This window comes from Oncorhynchus gorbuscha, linkage group LG08 (genome assembly GCF_021184085.1).
Source record: "Oncorhynchus gorbuscha isolate QuinsamMale2020 ecotype Even-year linkage group LG08, OgorEven_v1.0, whole genome shotgun sequence".
Taxonomy (NCBI): domain Eukaryota; kingdom Metazoa; phylum Chordata; class Actinopteri; order Salmoniformes; family Salmonidae; genus Oncorhynchus; species Oncorhynchus gorbuscha.
The window spans coordinates 11,906,029-11,927,747 of NC_060180.1; the positions used below are offsets into that span (position 1 = coordinate 11,906,029).

The 21,719-nt window shown below is 41.5% G+C and overlaps 2 protein-coding genes and 1 long non-coding RNA gene across 5 annotated transcripts in view; 2 read left to right on the forward strand and 1 right to left on the reverse strand.

Moving 5' to 3' along the window:
* LOC124041199 (protein FAM13A-like) overlaps positions 1 to 577 on the forward strand; it is a 125,005-nt gene extending 124,428 nt beyond the window's left edge. Inside the window, exon 20 of the mRNA XM_046358482.1 lies at positions 381 to 577. Within this exon, the coding sequence (XP_046214438.1) occupies positions 381 to 504 (124 nt within the window). The 3' untranslated portion in view covers positions 505 to 577. The remainder of the gene's footprint in view (positions 1 to 380) is intronic.
* LOC124041200 (phytanoyl-CoA hydroxylase-interacting protein-like) lies at positions 7 to 21,344 on the reverse strand. 3 transcript variants are annotated; one of them, XM_046358484.1, is made up of 6 exons: positions 20,935 to 21,344; positions 9,872 to 9,998; positions 6,601 to 6,797; positions 4,712 to 4,886; positions 4,454 to 4,571; positions 7 to 2,941 (listed from the first exon to the last, which is right to left on the reverse strand). In XM_046358484.1, exons 2-6 carry the CDS (start codon positions 9,915 to 9,917, stop codon positions 2,395 to 2,397), a joined length of 1,083 nt encoding a protein of 360 aa, XP_046214440.1. In that variant the 5' UTR covers positions 9,918 to 9,998; positions 20,935 to 21,344; the 3' UTR covers positions 7 to 2,394. The 3 variants fall into 3 exon arrangements, with proteins under 3 accessions (XP_046214440.1, XP_046214439.1, XP_046214441.1); XM_046358483.1 differs by lacking the exon at positions 9,872 to 9,998 and having other exon boundaries at positions 20,935 to 21,339; XM_046358485.1 differs by lacking the exons at positions 9,872 to 9,998; positions 20,935 to 21,344 and adding an exon at positions 9,087 to 9,264.
* On the forward strand, positions 8,605 to 10,518 carry LOC124041201. The gene is made up of 4 exons (XR_006839897.1): positions 8,605 to 8,898; positions 9,887 to 10,021; positions 10,104 to 10,165; positions 10,247 to 10,518. It is a non-coding gene; the product is annotated as an uncharacterized LOC124041201 (long non-coding RNA).
* Positions 21,345 to 21,719: the final 375 nt, after the last annotated feature.

The window sequence follows — 21,719 nt, forward strand, 5'->3', positions numbered from 1 at the left end:
CTTCACTGTTTGCTTTTCCTTTAATTTTCTTTTAATAAACTGGAACATTTGGTTTTCATAGTTCAACAACACCTTGTGAAAAATAAAATAAAACATCCACCAGAAGAATTCAGCAGAATCACAACAGCGTGATGCACATTTACTGACGTTAATACGACACAAAGAAGTACTTGAGAGACGGAGAGATAGAAACAACTGCTCTGAACTATACACATATTTTGTACATGTAGCGGTTTTTGAAAGTAAAATAAAATGTTCCGATTACAATACTTACTGTACAAAGTTATCTGAATAAGGCAACACAGGGACTATACCAGTAATGAAAGCTGCAGCTTATCTGAAATGTTAAGTTAGTATTTTTCTCTTCCTCGTCTTTAAAGGGCTGCCCAGAAAGAGGACCATGGGCCCATGGCAGAGGAGTACTGCGAGTACAAGAACTTAAAAGCTAAACTCCGTTTGCTGGAAGTCCTGCTCAGTAAACGGGATACTCCGAAGACTGTTTGAGCCTCCTTCACAGTGGGACTTTTATTTTGAAACAGTTTTTTTTGGCTCACTTTATTGGATCATTTTTTTTCCAGAACAAATTTCAAAGTGAGATACCGGTACTTCTGGTCATATTTCATGCGATGCTTACATGGTGATGCACTTTAAATGACTTTGATGTTGACTGACTCTCACTTTGGTTAAGAGTGATGGCAAGATGATGCAAGAATTGCTGGGCCACATCCAGCTATTTTTAGTCCCTTAACAAGTCCTTTGTTATTCATGACAAATTATACTTTTTTCTGCAACTGATGTAGCGAGTGTAACACTTTCATTTTAAGGAAAAAAGAGAACAAATATATATCACAGTTGATGTTAGATAAATGTTATGTTATGCTATTCTAAGCTATTTTATGGCACTTTATTGTTACTTGCATTTTGTTCTTGCCAAACTAATGTCGATATAACAGGTACGTAACGTGGTCTACTACGTTAAAATACTGCTCTTTGAAAAGTGCAATCTTGGCAAGGGGGATATGTCATCCGAATACACAATCCGACAATCCTGTAGAATGTTTGTGCATGTCAATCCGTTTTTAGTCCCACATTGTACTATGATATGTAATAATTCATAGTTGATATGATGAATTGTGGCAATTCAAGTTATACATTGCCTTGGAAAAAAAATAACTTGTGAATGTTGGCATAGTGCAAGTTATTCAAATCTGTGTTGTTTTCTCCTTTTTGTGTTTTTCATCCAAAAATGCAATTGTTTACTAGAATCAGAGCTCTTGACATTGTGCACTTCTGGTTTATATGTGTATATATCAGTAAAAAATAAATATTTTTTCACATTACTTTACTAAACACAGTTTATGGGTTCTTTATAACTAGAATAAATCAAACGTAACATTGCAGAAGGGTAGCTATGGTAGAGGAACTGACAGACTCAGTTTTCAAAGTCATGCTGTACATACTGCATCATGCTCTTAATGGTTACCAAGTAGTTCAACTTGATCTCCGAGTTAATATGCTTTCAGTGGCTGTTGCATTAGTATTGTTATTCTACAGCAAGTTGTCCTTTTGTGTTACCTTTGGCATAAAGATGATGACACTGCAGCTCTAAATTAGTACCAGTCTCTGCCGATAGAGGGAGGAGTAACTTAGATCTGTCGGATCTGAACCATTCGAACGCCTTCCAGGAGAGATGGGAAAACAGGAACACAACCATCTGTCTACCTGGACTGAAGTGAACAACAGAACATTTGAAGAGGTCAACGGGAGAAGGAGACGTTTGAAAAACAACAGAAGAGAAAATCAATGATAAAAGCTGTGTGAATACATGCACGGAACAATGTTTGGTTAGAACATTTAAAGGGATCAGTCAGTGTTAACTAGCGGTTTGGATGATGGTGACCAAGGCTTGTTAGGATCAGTCAGTGTTAACTAGCGGTTTGGATGATGGTGACCAAGGCTTGTTAGGATCAGTCAGTGTTAACTAGCGGTTTGGATGATGGTGACCAAGGCTTGTTAGGATCAGTCAGTTTTGGCTAGCGGTTTTGATGATGCTGACCAAGGCTTGTTAGGATCCCACACTTCAGCTGTAGATCTTTCAGTTGGGGCTCCTCCCTCTTTTGCATGGTTTCTCTTCTGATGGGGACGGCGGGAGGGATGAACAGAATGCCACACTTTTGAGAGGGTGGTTCCTATGAGGTTGAAAAGGAAAATGGATGATGTGTGTGTGCGTATATGGACTGGGAATTCTAGCACCCTACCCTGTTGTTAAATGTCTTTCACAGTCTGGGTCCCTCTCCTGCAATGTTCTTCTTTTGGGAGGGTGGTCCTTTGAGGATATAGGTTGGGGTTGCGTGTGTGTACGTGTGTGTAGCACAGGTGCAGTCCAGTCTCCCACTAGCGTCCCACGCTGATGTTGCAGGTCTTGCAGCTGGGGTCCTTCTTGGCATTGACGGTAGACAGGCTCATGAGCTGGTGCCCGCTGATCTCTGCCACCGTGCCCAGCACCAGGTCTACGGGCTCTGTGTAGATCACCTCCAGGATCACATCCTGGGCGTGCCGGAAAACCAGTGCCCCGTCGCCCGCCTCCTCGTCCACCGTGCAAGTCAGGAAGTGGTTGTTGGTGATGTCGAGTGCTTGCAGCTTTGCCTTACAGAAGTCATCGCCGGGCGAGCCCTGTGGGGCCAGCACTAGGATGACGTAGTGGTAGGCCGTGTACATGCAGTAGAAGTCCCCGAAGTAGAGGTTAGTCTTGGGGTTGAACAGGGTCTCAGCCTGGATCTCAAAGCGTGTGCGGCCGTAGGGCGAGTCCTGGGGGGGCTTGCCTGTGTTGAACTCTGTGTTGCAGCTGAAGTAGAGGCCCTTCAGCTTCCCGCTGATAGGTGAGCCATGACTTCCACTGTTGTCCTTCACAGCTGGCAGCATGTGGTTCCCATGGACCTCCCTGGAGAGGAGACATGGACAACAGTCTGAGTAATCACTATACTATAGGTTATTACAATAAATGTATCATTGATACAACCAGGGATTTGGGTAGCAGCTGAATCCTACTGAAAGCTTGTCAATGTGTCTCTTGACAACGCAAACAACCTATTCAGAAAGGATGCATTTCAGAAACAATGAGTAAAATTACTGATCTAATCAATTTCATCTAGTTAATCTACTATAATAATGATTTGCTCCTCAGTTCTCACTGGCAAACAGACCTTTCTTTGCCCCTAGACAGAACTCAGACTAAAAAAAACGACAGATAGATTGTATTCGGCAAGATCTCTGGATGCCAACAAATGAATAGCAGAAACTTGAAAGCACCTTGTGAGGTTTAAATTGGCAGTCAGATATCCTATGATGCAAATCTGAGCTCCAAAGGCTTCAATTATTGGCGTAATTACATTGCTAACACTTTAAAGGTTGCCATTATAACCATAATTGTCTCTTTGTCATGGTAACTATATAATTATTAAGGTCCCATTCGGGTCATCATAGGAAAGGCCTCATTTTACTGTCCTTGGGTGTATTCTCCACGAGATGAAGCCGTTTCTGTGTAGTTTTTCACCATGCTACACCACAGAGAAATGAAAATAAGAGAAGATAAAACTAAAGAACAGAAAGTGCTCTTATCCCCCAAGAAGAAAAAAATACATAATTGGTTAACACATCAGCAAACAACTAAAAATACACCAGACTTCTCTCCTCTCTGTCTCGCTCCTCTCTCACACTCTGTTCCTCTCTCTTTCCCCCTTTTCCATCTTGCTTTCCAGTCAGGTGCTTGATACACACTCAGCTTCCTCTTTCATCAGAATATACTTTAAAAGGCTTTGTATCTAGCAATTAAAGCTGCTACGTTTTGAGACTTTGGTCCAATGCATGCAGTCATTGGGGAAGTCATTTGTTCCAGCGACCATATGCACAAATGGGAACCAAAAAAAATTATACCTAGCTTGTGCAAGCTGCTGTTATATAAAATAGTAATTCAGAGGTTTCCTGACCATGGTACACTTCTAATTCCAAATGCAGAAAATCTTATAGGTAAACAAATATGCGGAATGGCTGTTTTACCCAAATATAATCTGCTAACCCAGATACTTAACTTTTTGAATGATGCAATGTAAGCAGAGTTTTTTTGTGGATTGGAGGCAGTTTTTTGCAATAATACCTTTCTGTTGAGCTTAGACTAACTCCCCCAATACAGAACTAGACCTTCACATGCACAGCCTATACTATCTGAGTATAGGCTGTGAGGGTAACGCCAAGCCATACCATCTGGACCACTGCCTTTGAGCTTTGAGAAAAGCTTATGACATTTTCACTTACGAGGGAAGGAGGTACAGCAAAGGGTCATGTATCTCTATATTACGTGATTTCCCCGTATTAACCCGTTTTTACATACTGAATCATGACGTCAGAATAAAACTGTGCTGGCTGTTAGGGCAGCTGTGCAGACGTTCGTACGTACCTGGCCTGGTCAAAGTACTCTTTGTTTTGATTCCTGTAGAACACAGAGAAGCGCAGCATCCTGCCTGCGATGACCTCAGCCTTTTCCAGCAGCTGGGTTAGATGCACCGTGGAATAATCTGGAAACAGGGGTTAGGATTAGCCATTAATGAGAGAATACAGCATGTAGGCCTATATCAAATAAAGATAGAAGGTTTTAGGGATAGGCCAAAAAATAAATACTTTGTTTCCCCTGTCCCTCTTCTGCCCCCTGCCTTACCGGCGGTGGTGAAGTCGATGATCTCGCTCCACTCTGACACGGCGTAGTCTCCATCACTCTGTTTGGAGGCAGTCTGGACGGCCACGGTGTACTCCGTACGCGGGCTGAGGAACCAGTGACCCCTCACCGTCATGGGCAGAGGCACTGCCTTCGCCACCAGTTTGGTGGGGACATCCTGGACAGGGACACCGGCAGACAGAGCTTAAACTCAACATACACAAAGTTTACAACTCTACATACAAAACACAAACTCTGAATAAACACATTATTCACTGTTCAGCTGCAAAAGCAACATATCAGTAGTGGCCTCCTCACTATTGATACAGTATATTTTAATGCCACGCACAGACCAAAACACTAAATCAGCATAAATACAATGCTTAGTGTTAAAGGCCCAGTGCAGTCAAAAACATGAATTTTCTATGTTTTATATATATTTCCACACTATTAGGTTGGAATAATACTGTGAAAATTATGATATTACCCTTTTACTGTAAGAGCTGTTTGAAAAGACCACCAGAAATGTCTGCCTGTTTTTGTGAGATAAAGTTTTGGCCTGTCTGGTGACATCACCAGGTGGTAAATTAGTTAATAGACGAATAAGAAAGAGTTCCAGACCTCTCTGCCAATAACAGCTAGTTTTCAGTTTTCCCCTCAGTCAGACCACGCCCAGACAGTCCCAGAACAATTCTTGCTTGAGAAATTGCTCTTTGCTATGAAGCTATTTTTGTTTATTTTTGACCATTTTAAATGAAAACAATCACAATAAGGTACTTCATTGTTACCGAGAAATTATTTGATATTGAGAAAAAAAAATGGCTGAATTTGACCTTTAAGCTGCATGAACGACATGTATAGACTCCTGTGGCGTTCCCCTTCCCCCGTCTCCTCAATATTGATTTAATGTATGCCATGGAGCCTAGTACTTCCTGTCTATATGCATTAGCAGGACATAGATTGGGCCCGCCCTGCAATATTACACCAGCCTTGTGTAGCGACAACAGCAGTACATTAATGCACAACATTACCCCTGCGTGCTGTAATGAAAATAAATGCATTCTATCTATGTATATTCACACAGAGAAGAAAACCACTTCCTTTGGGGGGGGGGGGGCTTTTATGTTCACTCCACCCAGAATGTGAATGGGAGACTGATGAAATAGATCTGCAAAATTTTTACATTAGATGCATTAGATTAAAGGCTGAAAAAGCAGCCATATTTGTGCAATTAGTCTCTGCTAGCGCTGTGTGATATCATTCATGCTCAGGGCTTAATCTGTTAGAATACAAAAGGTTCCCTAGTGTTAGAGTGTGGGAGTGTCAGTTCTGCTTCTGAGCTCTGGTAAAAGGTTATCTACCCTTTGTTTACATTTCGATTTGAGTAATTTAGCAGATGCTCTTATCCAAAGCGACTTAGTACATTCATCTTAAAATAGCAAGTACATTTTCCCACTTTAAAGGAGCTATCAGCAAAGTCAGAGATAACAAGCTGGAAAAAAGTAAAGTGCGATTGTTAGTTAAGCAAAAAAATAGTGTGGTGGGGGTGATTAATTATTTAAGATATACTCATTACGCCTGTTACACTACTTGTTTGGGGTATAAAGGTTACAATGTGGCTACATACTGGTTTGTGTTATAGCTCAAACTAAACAACTGGCCTTATCATGTAGAAATTATTTTATAGACAACTTCAGGCTCTAGGGAGTTTTTTCTAGCATCTGATCTTCTGCATTGCTTGCTCTTTGGGGGTTTAGGCTGGGTATCTTAATAACTTTGTGCCCACTGCTGATGTGAAAAGGGCTTTATAAAATACATTTGATTGTATTATAAACTGCGTGTTCTTCCTTTGAAATAGCCTAGTTGTTGTTGTGTGCGTGTTAATAGTTTACCTTGTGTTTGAACTTGTTGGAGTTCTTGTTCTCTTTCTTGTTGAGATCGATGAAGTAGTGAGTGATACGTTCCTTGACTCGGGGCTCCATGTCCCAGCAAATCTTGAAGGAGTCACATGTGATGTTGCTTATCTTGATGTTCTGAGGGACAGGAAGCTCCTCCATCTCTACGATACCGCTGTCCTGTGATTTATTGCCTGTGGCACAGGGACAAAGGGATTGGTTGGGCTTTAATGCTTAAGGAGATGAGAAATGTCTCAATGATATTTTACAATTTAGAGAACTACTGACGTTTTATTTTATTTGAGACATCTAATACATAAGAGGGGGCCTACAAACCCCTACAGGGAACACTTCCACCACTCGGCCGCCTCTGTGCTCTGTGGAGCACTTACCGAAGAGCGGGAGCTCCACCATGTATCTGTTGTCATGGCAACGCTGCAATCCCCCCAGATTACAAGCACATACGGTATTAAATATTTCAAACGCTGATGATTATAGTGACTCAACCCAACACAGATGGATCTCTTAATAAAGCCTCGCTTTTCTTTTTCATGGAGGACATTTTTCTTTTGTCACACACAAAGAAAATGAAAGTAGATAGAAGATTGCTCTGATAAGCCTTTTGTTCAGGGTTTGTCAGACCATTTTCCTCTGTATCTAGTCCAATACTCCCTATTTTGAACAGGTGTGTGTAGCAAGGACAAATTCACAATTTACTCACTAAATGCATGTTTAGACACCTTTTGGTGCTACAGAATGTCTACGTGTTAATGAAAATGTCATAACACACACACAAAGACGCACAGGAATACAAATAGCCTTATACACCAAAAGTGAATAAGAGCTTTGTAACATGGCCATGAGAATCCACTACACACTAAAACACCTACTCAAGGCATGGCAACTATTTGTTTTCTGTGCAAGCTCTGAATACAGGAACTAAATACAGGAGCAAGAATGTGGAATTCTGGGGTAATGCATCAATTATCAATGAGAAAAGAAGCAGACCATGGAACGCCTATCTCAGACCATGAGTTTTGAGGCGAAGTGATAATTGAGTAACTCCACAAATTGGTTCATATGGAGTTTTTAAAAACATAAACCATATCATTCATACTGAGGTTATTAAACTAGGCATACAAAATGGGTTTCTGTCAAGGGGCATTTTTCAAAACAGGTCTTTTGCTCTGTGCTAAACAAACTTCTATAACCGCTAGGATATCTGCAAACACTGAACACTGGTTTGAGAAAATTAAGTGTTGGCCAACAGCAAAGCACAGAGTAAAACCCAACCAGATTTTGGATGGCTGTTTAGCACCCATCCCACACAGCCCAAGCCACTGTGCCAGAATGCTGATTTAGCTATTCAGCTGTTTACACTAATCCCACCTCATTAACCTGCAAATAGGCATACTAGAGGAATTACACTGACACTGGCATGGTACTACGACTGTGATAACGGTTGTCTCCCATAGCTATCTTAAGATGAATGCACTAACTGTAAGTCACTCTGAATAAGGGTGTCTGCTAAATTACTAAAATGTCAAATGTAAGCCTGGCTAAAGCTGTCAATGTTTGCCCACATAACAGCATTACAAACTGCTTTCGTTAGCCTATGGCGATCTAATCACACAGAATTAGGTCTAGGCCTACTATGACTAAACTGTGATAATGCTGTGCTAAATTACTCAAAAGGAGTGGCAAATTATGTCCAACTAAAGGGACACACACAGCTCTGTAAAATATTATACCTTTGTTTCTAAAGAAGCTGATACCAGTAGGTAGGTACTTGCTGAGCAATATTGAATGATTGTACATTTACTAAACTAAATGGGTACCAACTAGTCAACCAGTGAATTACGTAGGCTATATCCTCCTGACACATAGGCCTAAATGCATGATCCTTTTGATGTGATCCAGTCTGGAGGTTCTTTACTTGGTCTGGCCCTCTCCCCTGAGAAAGAGGGATACATGGAAGCAGGAGGAGAGGGTCAGGTGATGATGAGATTAAAGACCTCCTCGTTGCACAGAGAAGGTCTAACAGACAGACCGTGTTTGACACAGCAGCTCCTTCTGCCTTCCTCTCCAAAAAGCCCTCCTGTGGGGCTGCAGTCTGCTCAGTCCTTGGACCTAGATTCACCACACCAAAGCTACTGGTAACTAACCGTTCTGTGACTACACTATTACAGTCCAACAGAACGTCACTCATTATAAACAGCCTCTAGAAATGTAAACACAATTCAACCCGTGTAATCCCACTCGGCCTAGAATATCATAATCCCAGTCAATGTAAAGGTGAGTCCATTGGTTTAATTCAAATGAAAATGTACAGCTAGGTATAGGCCTAACAATTTGCAGGATATGCCCATCCCCCAACATGGAAATGTGATGAATTTCGTATGAACATTTGTCCTCCAAGCTATGACAGTCAGCTAGCTAGCTAGAATGCAACAACAATAATCTAATCTTCAATCCTATTTTACCTGTTTCCACACAAACCAAATGAAGCAATGCAGGCGGCAGGCCAAGCCAAGTTGGGCAGCTAGCTAGCTATCTGCTCCAGTCCGGATGTAAGGAAGTTAACATACGAAATAACTACCCAGCAGCATTTACACGTAGCTAGCTAGTTTGCAGGGTCCCACTTAACGGACTATAAACTTTCATCGTTTTACCTCTATATGTAAAAATGTAGCAAAAATGTAGCAAAAATGTAGCAAGGTCGAGCTTGTTAGCTAGCCATGTGCAATCAAAGCAGTGCACGGGTAGGCCTACTAAAAATAGTTAAAGTAACAAATGTGCTATTTACGTTTGTCAGAAGTGCAGTAATTTACCCCGCAGCTAGCAAGGTTGTGGCATGAAATAAATTGAGCTAACAAAACAAATGACTCAAATCAAAAAAGGGAAAGACAGAGAGCTGGACCTCAAGTCGACTGTATGAGACTACTTTTTAAAGACATTGATACACAGTTCCAGCAGACTTTTAGGCTGGGTATCTGTAAAGCACGTTGTGACAACCACTGATGTAAAAAAGGGCTTTATGAAATACATTTGGCTGATTGACTTTGGGGCAGCGAGGGAACAGTTGCTGCGATCTGTGGTTGGGGCACCTAATCCATAGCTAGCTAGCTAAAGTAGTTAAGAAAATGTACATGTAGGTCTATATAAAAAACGTTTTGTGGATGTTTGTATTGTGATCAGCAGCATGCTCCGTCTATACATCAGGTAGAGGCATTACTCGTATAATTCCCATCTTCCCTGTGTCTCTCACTCTCTGTCTGATCAGGGGCAGTATGTATTTCCTGTCGCCTCCTCATGCCACTGGCCACCAGTCACACTACTTGGCGCTGTTGGATACCCAAGACCCTGCCTCCCTGCTGCTGTGGGTCATCAGCCTCCTGAAGAGAGAGGATAAATCATGGTGAGAGCACATCTGTCAAATAATACACAACAGTAATTTCTAATTTCCTGTTGCTTAGTATCTGAATTTTTCTACATTTCAGGTTTGATTGAAAAAGTGAAAAACAGCCACATCCATCCATAGAATGAAGGTGGAGCAACAGTGGTGGGTAGTGCTCTTCTAATGGCAGAAAGGGACCTAGTCAGTTGTACAACTGAAATGTGTCTTCCACATTTAACCCAACAGAATCAGAGAGGAAGAGAGCGGCAGGTGCAACCATCCCTTGGTTCTGCTGATCCCACCAAGTTCCACTACTGTGAAGAACTGTGTTCACTATTCATCTGAAAAAGTTTGCTCAATTGTTTGAATTGATGTTTATATATAAAAAAATAAGTGAATAAATATTTCTAAATCCCAAAACATAACTATTATACGGTGTGGTTATACAGTGGGGAGAACAAGTATTTGATTACGCTGCCGATTTTCCTACTTACAAAGCATGTAGGTACACTTCAACTGTGAGAGACAGAATCTAAAACAAAAATCCTGAAAAATCACATTGTATGATTTTTAAGTAATTAATTTGCATTTTATTGCATGACATAAGTATTTGATACATCAGAAAAGCAGAACTTAATATTTGGTACAGAAACCGTTGTTTTCAATTAGAGATCATACGTTTCCTGTAGTTCTTGACCAGGTTTGCACACACTGCAGCAGGGATTTTGGCCCACTCCTCCATACAGAACTTCTCCAGATCCTTCAGGTTTCAGGCTGTCGCTGGGCAATACGGACTTTCAGCTTCCTCTAAAGATTTTCTATTGGGTTCAGGTCTGGAGACTGGCTAGGCCACTCCAGGACCTTGAGATGCTTCTTACGGAGCCACTCCTTACTTGCCCTGGCTGGATCATCCTCTGGATCATCCAGATGGTCATTGGCGAACTTCAGACGGGCCTGGACATGTGCTGGCTTGAGCAGGGAGACCTTGTGTGCACTGCAGGATTTGAATCCATGAAGGCGTAGTGTGTTACTAATGGTTCTTTGAGACTGTGGTCCCAGCTCTCTTCAGGTCATTAATCAGGTCCTGTCGTGTAGTTCTGGGCTGATCCCTCACCTTCCTCATCATCATTGATGCACCACGAGGTAAGATCTTGCATGGAGCCCCAGACCGAGGGTGATTGACCGTCATCTTGAACTTCTTCCATTTTCTAATAATTGCACCAACAGTTGTTGCTTTCTCACCAAGCTGCTTGCCTAATGGCCTGTAGCCCAGCCTTGTGCAGGTCTACAACTTTATCCCTGATGTCCTTACACAGCTGTCTGGTCTTAGCCATTGTGTAGAGGATGGAGTCTGTTTGATTAAGTGTGTGGACAGGTGTCTTTTATACAGGTAACGAGTTCAAACAGGTGCAGTTACTACAGATAATGAGTGGAGAACATGAGGGCTTCTTAAAGAAAAATTAACAGGTCTGTGAGAGCCGGAATTCTTACTGGTTGGTAGGTGATCAAATAATTATGTCATGCAATAAAATGCAAATTAATTACTTAAAAATCATACAATGTGATTTTCTGGATTTTTGTTTTAGATTCCGTCTCTCACAGTTGAAGTGTACTTTTGATAAAAAAATACAGACCTCTACATGCTTTGTAAGTGGGAAAGCCTGCAAAATCGGCAGTGTATCAAATACTTGTTCTCCAAACTGTAGGTAACCACACCGTGACTACAACTAAGTAACTAAGTCTTTGACCACACTACGCTGTTACTTTGGTGAGTAAAAACTCATCCTACCTACCCTTTAATGTTCTAATAAAACATAGTCGAGCAGTACCTAATTGATTCAACATTCATTATTTTGTTATCATTTTACTATACTGTATGAATGATAGAACGCTTGTCTTGCGTTGATGGAGCGGTCGGCCTGTTTGGCCCAGGCCTTGTGGTACTGTATCTGCGTCAGGCAGGACTGCTGTAGTTGAGAATTATAGGTGTTCTCCCAAGCTAACCTAGTGTGATGGTGATCCTAGCCTGAGGCCTAGAACTAGCTGGCTCCCATAATTAACATCAAGCAATGGTCACAGACAATTTGTGTTTAAGGCCTGTTCCATTCGACAGGCTTGGAGTTCATTGGAATCAATATGCCGATTAGGTAATGGAGGCTGTGACGTAGCCTCTCAGATGGACATGTTGCCTCCCACAATGTATTAATGTTCCAGCATACACCCTAGGTCTGGAATTTCCCAAACTAGCCCTGACTGCCAGACTAATGGTGAGCTCACATAGTGAGCATAATGATGTTCAGTGTTGGGGCATTAAAAAGGCATTTACCAATGCAGCATAACTCAGACAGCTCAATAGCTCATCAAACCCAAGAGAAAGGAAGCCGTGGAAAAGAGAATTATGCCTGGTGGGGAGACAAGGAGCGACATAGTGTATACATTATTTCCATTTCTGAAATGGCATGCAATATATTGGTCCATCATTTCAGAGGATTATAAATGAGTCTTGTCATACTGAAGGCTCTAAGCCAGCCAGCTGTCTGGTCTGTGAAGACACAGCTCACAGTTATGTCACCAGCAGATTGCAAGCTTATTCACACAATCCCACAGGTGCAGCAGGGTGTTTATCACTTTGCCACATTTTGAAATAGAAACATTGGCATGATGCAGGTCTCAATGAAATCCGCATTGCCGTCTTTATGCAGTAGCTTTCAGAATAGAATCTGTCTGCTCTGTAAATAAGACAGAGGTGTGTAAATAAATACATGAACATTGGTATAGCAGGTTGCATTTAATTCCTTGAATCTATGGCTCACAATCTCATCAGTTCCATTGAAGGCCAGGAAGCATGGCCAAGAATCACAGTTTGCTGAAAATGTGTCCTTTACTTTAAGCTTGTCAAATGAAACTAATTGAGTACTGCCCTTTAATTTGAGCGATTATGGTGAGGTTAAACAAAATCAACAATCAATACCAACCTACTTAACATAGTGGGGAGAACAAGTATTCACCTACCAACCAGTAGGAATTCTGGCTCTCACAGCCCTCCTGTTCTCCACTCATTACCTTTATTAACTGCACATGTTTGAACTCGTTACCTGTATAAAAGACACCTGTCCACACACTCAATCAAACAGACTCCAACCTCTCCACAATGGCCAAGACCAGAGAGGGTATAAGGACATCAGGGATAAAATTGTAGACCTGCACAAGGCTGGGGTGGACTACAGGACAATAGGCAAGCAGCTTGGTGAGAAGGCAACAACTGTCGGTGCAATTATTAGAAATGGAAGAAGTTCAAGATGACTGTCAATCACCCTCTGCCTGGGGCTCCATGCAAGATCTTACCTCGTGGTGCATCAATGATCATGAGGAAGGTGAGGGATCAGCCCAGAAATACACGACAGGACCTGGTCAATGACTTGAAGAGAGCTGGGACCACAGTCTCAAAGAACCATTAGTAACACACTCCGCCTTCATGGATTCAAATCCTGCAGTGCACGCAAGGTCCCCCTGCTCAAGCCAGCGCATGTCCAGGCCTGTCTGAAGTTTGCCAATGACCATCTGGATGATCCAGAGGAGGAATGGGAGAAGGTCATGTGGTCTGATGAGACAGAAATAGAGCTTTTTGGTCTAAACTCCACTCGCTGTGTTTGGAGGAAGAAGAAGGATGAGTACAACCCCAAGAACACCATCCCAACCGTGAAGCATGGAGGTGGGAACATCATTCTGTGGGGATGCTTTTCTTTAAAGGAGACAGGACGACTGCACCGTATTGAGGGGAGGATGGATGGGGCCATGTATCGTGAGATCTTGGCCAACAACCTCCTTCCCTCAGTAAGAGCATTGAAGATTGGTCGTGGCTGGGTCTTCCAGCATGACAACGACCCGAAACACACAGCCAGGGCAACTAAGGAGTGACTCCGTAAGAAGCATCTCAAGGTCCTGGAGTGGCCTAGCCAGTCTCCAGACCTGAACCCAATAGACAATCTTTGGAGGGAGCTGAAAGTCCGTATTGCCCATTGACACCCCCGAAACCTGAAGGATCTGGAGAAGGTCTGTATGGAGGAGTGGGCCAAAATCTCTGCTGCAGTGTGTGCAAACCTGGTCAAGAACTACATGAAATGTATGATCTCTGTCATTGCGAAGGTTTTCTGTACCAAATATTAAGTTCTGCTTTTCTGATGTATCAAATACTTATATCATGCAATAAAATGCAAATTAATTTCTTTAAAATCATAGTGATTTTTCTGGATTTTTGTTTTAGATTCCGTCTCTCACAGTTGAAGTGTACCTATGATTTAAAAAAATCCAGACCTCTACATGCTTTGTAAGTGGGAAAACCTGCAAAATCGGTAGTGTATCAAATACTTGTTCTCCCCACTGTATATACATGGCTTGTCTTGTGATTTGGGCGAGGAGTTTTCCTGAGTGTCGACATGACCCATAGGCTATAAATCACAGGAGGTTGGTGGCACCTTAATTGGGGAGGCTGGGCTCGTGGTAATGGCTGGTGCGGAATTGGTGGAATGGTATTGTCATGGAAATTCACCACTAAGGACTCAAACTCAATGTAAATGAATCAATCTTTATTATCACGGCCGGAGATGTTCACAAACTCAATCCTAGCTTGATAAACTCTGAAAAGGACGTTCCCTGTCAGTCCTTTTTTACTGCTACACAAACAAGTCATATAAGCATGATTTACATTATTCATTATTAATGTTGGTTCCTGCAAGTGACTGACGAGGCTTCATCTCTCAACTGGGGCCTTGAAACTGAGATACTCCTTTTGGTTCCCAGAACAGTGTTCTGGGCGTCCTGACAATTGGTCTGAGAAGGATGTTAGTCACCTAGACAAACCAAGATAGAATGAGAGTAGATGCTGTATACAATTCAATACTATTTCTTCAGACAACACTTTCCCTCACAGTATCAAATACATCAAACACGTGTTTGCCATCTGTTTGAAGCTATTCCATTCGCTCCATTCCAGCCATTATTATGAGCCGTCCTCCCCTCAGCAGCATCCACTGCTATGAAGTCAGTCGAAGCATTATAGGTGGTTGGAAATCCGGAGGTAACGTCTAGACAGACCATTTATTTTTGGTTAATTCTCACGCAGACTACAACACTACAAACACCAAGTACGATTCAGTGCAAGACTTTCAAAATACACTGGCAAGATAGCACAGGCTGACAGTGAAAGCGATAACATCCTACTAGAAGCGAAACACAAAGTTCTGTTCATACGGCTCCATACAGATACTGTGTGTAACGCATTACTCCAATCAAATCACAGGATAATTGAGCAACAAAGAAAACAATCAAATAGAAACAAAAACAGAAAACAATGAGTAAGAATGCAGAGTGAAGGACTAAATTAAAAAATGTATAATAATTCAGCTCTAAATATACCCAGCTGTTCTAGCAAATTCATTAAATCCAAAAGGCCTCTTAGGGGAGGATGAAGAGGTGAGTCATTGTGTTTAATTTGCATAGAATTAGCATGTTTAACCTGAGTGAGAGGAAATTATGTTAAATCCCTCAACAGAATACTTTGGCGTAAAAATCTATATTTTATGGAACTGTTTACATAGCATTGTTGATATACGTCATTTATAATTTTTATCAAGACCCTTTTACCTAAATAACAATTTATATTCCAACATAATTCTGCCCCTCAACTAGGTTACACAATCTGTTCACAGCAAAGGGTTAAATCCCCAGAGAGCTGGAAGTGCAGTGTCTGGTCTGGATGAGGTGGAGAGCAGCAGCAGTGTAATAAGCCCCATTTACACCTGGTGCTAACATGCTTTCTTTGTCCTGATCTTGTGCACATTCTGATTGTGCCCACATTTTGATACAGGTGTAGATGATTAAAATACACATTGTGTACCTCCGGAGGTAGTCAGGCACCGATTGTATCTGGATATAAATCAAGTGTAAACAGATCTTGATAGTCAAACCATTTAAATTATCATTATACCGGCCCCTAAAATAATTGTCAGGTAGCACCATTGACTTATGGCATCAATAAAATATACATATTACATTAATATTATTCTGAAAGAATATCAGTCAAATAATTTGCATACAGGACGGTACCAGGAAATCTGGCCACAATGTGGACGGATAAGAGACACATTTTAACATTGACTAACTTTGTTCGGATTGAGCAGATCACAAAACCCACCTTTTAGTGCAATGTGTAAACAAGGCTACTGCCAGACACGTCATGGGGCAACTGTCCACACAAAATATGTGCTCTCATGCCTGCTTACTCAGATGAGTTGTCAGAGTGCCAGGACAATAAATCATAACAAATCTTTATTCTGATTTGTAAACACCACTGGTATGGTATCAAGAGTATGACTCCATTTCCCCTTTCAGTTCCTGGATTTCTCTCTTAAAGGTTTCTCCATGGTTTCCACTGGCTTTTAGGGGATTTGAGTCTAAGCCTCTTGTTTTGTGTTGTTAGTATATTTTAGAAAAACAAATGGCATCAGGCTGGAGATGATGTTTGGTAATATTGGGCTCTTGGGGAGGGGTCTTATGGCTGCTGTTCATTTCATTTAGTTGGTGCTGCTGAAAGACAGATGGTAGGCTCAACTCACACGTACACAGCCAGTGTCTGACAGTGAGGCTAGCTATGATGGTGTCACAGCTGGAATGGGGGGATGGCGGTTGGGAGGTCTCTTAGAGAACAGACACAGCTACTTGGTTAAATTAATGTCACCCATCCATCATGGTAACTTACTGAATTGGTGACCACTGGACATAGACGGAATACATTTATATTGAGATTAGACCTGGTTGGCACACATTTGATTTAGTAGACAAGTGGGCCTGAATTTCTTATACAGCATTCAAAATGGATGTTTGGCTTTTTAACAATATATAACGGCTCCTTCTGATGGTGATGTCAGTTCCAGTTATTTTGTTTCTCTATGCAGTTCTCAGAGCTCCTCTTGAGACAGAGGGGAAAGGCTCAGTTATGTGTGCCTTCTCACATACACTACATTGCCAAAAGTATGTGGACGCCTGCTCGTTGAACATCTCATTCCAAAATCATGGAGTTGATCCCCCCCTCCCCCCTTTTCTGCTATAACAGCCTCCACTCATATGGGAAGGCTTTCCATTAGATGTTGGAACATTGCTGCAGGGACTTGCTTCCATTCAGCCACAAGAGCGTTAGTGAGGTCGGGCACTGATGTTGGGTGATTAGGCCTGGCTCACAGTCTGCGTTCCTATTCATCCCAAAGGTGTTCGATGGGGTTGAGGTCAGGGCTCTGTGCAGGTCAGTCAAGTTCTTCCACAACGATCTCGACAAACCATTTCTGTATTGACCTCGCTTTGTGCACAAAGGCATTGTCATGCTGAAACAGGAAAGGGCCTTCCCAAAACTGTTGCCACAAAGTGGAAGCACAGAATCATCTAGAATATCATTGTATGCTGTAGCGTTAAGATTTCCCTTCACTGGAGCTAAGGGGCCTAGCCCAAACCATGAAAAACAGCCCCAGACCATTATTCCTCCTCCACCAAACTTTACAGTTGGCACTCTGCATTTGGGCAGGTAGCGTTCTCCTGGCATTTGCCAAACCCATATTCCTAAGTTTGACTGCCAGATAGTGAAGTGTGATTCATCACTCCAAAGAACGTGTTTCCACTGCTCCGGAGTCCAATGGCGTGAGTTTTACACCACTCCAGCAGACGCTTGGCATTGCGCATGATGATCTTAGGCTTGTGTGCGGCTGCTCGGCCATGGAAACCCATTTCATGAAGCTCCCAATGAACAGTTCTTGACATGACGTTGCCTCCAGATGAAGTTTGGAACTCGTTAGCGAGTGTTGCAACTGAGGACAGAAGATTTTTACACACTACGCGCCTCAGCACTCTGCCGTCCTGTTCTGTGAACTTGTGTGGCCTAACACTTCGCGGCTAAGCCGTTGTTGCTCCTAGACGTTTCCACTTCACCATAACAGCACTTACAGTTGCCAGAGGCTAGCTCTAGCAGGGCAGAAATTTGATTAACTGACATGTTGGAAAGGTGGCATCCTATGATGGTACTATGTTGAAAGCCACTGAGCTCTTCAGTAAGGCCATTCTACTGCCAATGTTTGTCTATGGAGATTGTATGGCTGTGTGCTCGATCTTATTCACCTGTCAGCAATGGGTGTGGCTGAAATAGCAGAATAGTGGAATCCACTAACTTGAAGGGGTATATATAAATAGTATATATATATATATATATATATACATATACATATATATATATATATATATATATATATATATATATATATACATATACATATATATATACATATATATATATATATATATATATATATACATACATATATATATACATATATATATATATATATACATATATACATATATATATATATATATATATATATATATATACATATATATATATATATATATATATATATATATATATATATATATGTATATATATATATATATTTGGGATTCCTCACTTTTGTGTTGACGATTAAATATTGATCATATACTGGATAATTTGACAGGTTTGCAGCACTAAAATAAATATGAAATGTAATGCTTTATAAATACATTGGGGAACATTTCCAAGAGAACTGAATGTATTGTATTTTTAGACAGCAAACCGTTCGTAAAAGCTTGGGCACACTCCCTACATTTGAATAAGCCTAAGGAAAGGACAGGAAAACACAACCTTGAAGATTTAAAATGATACTAACCCATCAAAACAACTTGCTTCAAGCTTTAGTCTGTCAAAGCAGAATAAACTACATGTGATGTTGAGGTATAAGACCTCAAAGCTGTCTGTGGTGTTAATGAGAATGCTTTTTCAGGAGATCATCCTGTCCTACACCTGATTTATTCTAAAACCATGGTTTAAACTGCTTTCATGTTTATATGGTTTGTCTAGTAGGTATGGTTTTATTGTTATCATGGCATTGGCCCTATTATCAATGACCCTGGATCAGAGATATTGAAATCTACATGGAAATAGGAGTGTTGAAAAACACAAACCCATGATGCTGATGTAGGCTATATCAAGCATCATCAAAGCCAGTGAAGAATTAGTCTGTCTTGGGAAAAGAGCTTCATACTAAAATGACAATGTTGTGTAACGGAAGCAGACGCCTGATTACAACCCTGTCATTTCCCCTCAGGATCTGTAAAGTAATGACAGAGATTGTTGTGCTATTGTACTATAAACAATGGGCAGCTCAAGGACACTTAGCCACTATTTACCCAGTATTGCCTGACAAATAGGAGAGTGCTTGTTTGCTGCAGAGGGGCCAATACAAGTACAAAGAACAGAGCTGGCACCAACAACTACGTCCCTCAGAAGGTCCAGCGTTTACCATTACTAAAATTACAGCTTTTAAATCAGGCCAGAGTTGTATAAGAGGATATCAACTGCATCCCACTAAGCAGCAGATGAGATAATGAACCAGTCCAAAGGATGCTGGCAGGGTCTAACTGTCCTGCTTGTGTGGTCTTGTGAAGACCACCATTGACTACACAGGCCCTAGACAACACCCCCCTATGTACAAATCAAAAGCTCAGTTTAAGATGCTCACTACCAACATCTTTCTAAAAACACATCTTTAGTATTTCTGTGACTAGGCCATACCTTATAGTTGTCTTGTTATTATTGTTTTGTAATGCAATGAATGCATTGAGTATGTGTCATCTAGCATATTATGGAACAAATGGATCTGACCATGTTCCTTCTCACTCTGTTGTAAAATGATCTAAGGAATTAGAGTGAAGGGTGTGGATGCTCCATCTCTGTCTGCACACTCCTTTCTATGGGTGCAGCCATCTTTGAGCCCAGTCTTCCAGTGATCATGACTTGCTATTTTTTCCATTCAAATCAGCCATGGTAGGATATAGGCCTACACTTAGAGAAACGTAGCCTAGGTTAGGCCTAGCAACAGCTGGCCTCCATCTGCATGTATTTCTCCAAATGATCTCAATGTTGCAAAAATACAAAATCCATCCCGGTAACATATAAGCCTAGTCAGCGTAGGTCCTAGGCTACATCATGCATTTGACATCCAGTATTGAAATGTTCACATAAAATTGTCATATTAAGCTACAATTAATAGGCCTGGTATCGAAATGTGAACTTCAACAAAGCCTTTTAATGATCAGACCATAGTGTTTGAGCCATTGTAAAGTGATGCCTCTGTAGCATATGTAAATAGTTGTCTTCTCAACCAGCCGAATCATCAAATCATGTAGCTTTTCTTAGTCAGAGCCTGTTAAATAATGCAATTCAAAGCTATCCTTGTATTGGGCTTGTGTATGTGGTTTCTGAAATGAAAACAGCTCTAACTGTAGGCTACTTCAATATAGACGATATATTTGTAATTTTAAGCTTTGTTCAGAGCTGTTCCAGGCAAGAATATCCTTATCTTAGTCTCTACCCATTGGAACCTGTGTAAAAACGCTTTGCCGAATGCTGTCCACGTCCATGGTTCTGAAATGGTGAAACCTCACCGTTGCGCCAAATTGCTTTCCTAGAATTTTTCTGATATGACCATTTCGTTTCGTTGTGAAAACCTAAATGCATAAGCTCCATAGATAGGGTAGGTTATGTGAAGAAAAATATGTGCATTGACGCCCTCCGCTATGCCGCTGATGCAGCAGCGCACCGGTCTCCATCCAATCCAGATAAACTGTAAACATGCCCATATTGTTACATTTTCATCATAAAATAAGGGCCAAACAGAAGTGTTATGTACTTCTTGGACACCTATATAGACATTGTGGCACTACTATAGGTGGCTATCATCTTTCATTATCTGATGTCAGGGAATCTTCTAATGCACATAGAATGAAATTTTTGGAAAGGGATGGGGGTGATCATTGGAATTACAACGCCTAAACTACATTTATTTTGCGCTTACCCTCTCGCTCGCATAACTGTATCGCATCCAAGCTGAGGTTCTTGATCATGCCCTCACACGGACTCATCGGGCTAGTTAGGTTGTGTCCCAAATTTGGAACCTCCATTTCTGCAACAGAGCTGGGATGCCTATCCTGGAATCGGTGGAATTTCGCTGATTTTTGCCGCAGGACTTGCCTTCCTTCACATTCGGTGAAGAAAGAGAGAGAGAGAGTGACCGGTTCCCAGCCTCTTTGCTCTCTCGCAGCTTCACTCTTCGGGGGAGGGGGGTTAAAAGCGCGTCAGCAAATCGTCACGAGCGCATAGCACACTGCCGATTTGACTCTGCAACGTGATAGGAATAAATACTACGAAGATATGCCAATCCTTTTAATGTTTGGCTATATATATATTTTTCCAATGAACAGGTTCCACGCGCGCGCTATTTTCAATGAAAGCCACAAGTGTTTCGCCTATTCAGCCGCAGGACAGTGGAACATAAATAGCGGATTAGGGGCGAGGGAGCAATTTCTAAGGGTTTTTATGTAAGCAGATTACACCTTCCAGCCCCTACGGTTTAAAACGCAATTTAAATCTCTCTACACATTCTTTATTTTGCGTTCCGTTTCTGCTAACGTCAGCCAAACGAGGTGGTCCATATATATATATATATATATATATAGGATATATATATATATCCTTATTTGGAGCTCTCTCCGCGACTCGCGCTCTCCACAGGAGCGCAGGTGCAAGTGGCCCATGCGTTAATGAAGCGGTAACGACCCCTCACCTATCATGACAAGAAGA

Bases quoted from the DNA above. Each gene is read 5' to 3' on its own strand.
- LOC124041200 (XM_046358483.1), bottom strand. From the start codon at position 21,040: ATGGAGGTTCCAAATTTGGGACACAACCTAACTAGCCCGATGAGTCCG. The intron at 6,798-20,934 runs GTAAGCGCAAAA...CCTGTGCCACAG, and splicing joins ACAGTTATGCGAGCGAGAGG to GCAATAAATCACAGGACAGC. The intron at 4,887-6,600 runs GTAAACTATTAA...GTCCCTGTCCAG, and splicing joins CCAACAAGTTCAAACACAAG to GATGTCCCCACCAAACTGGT.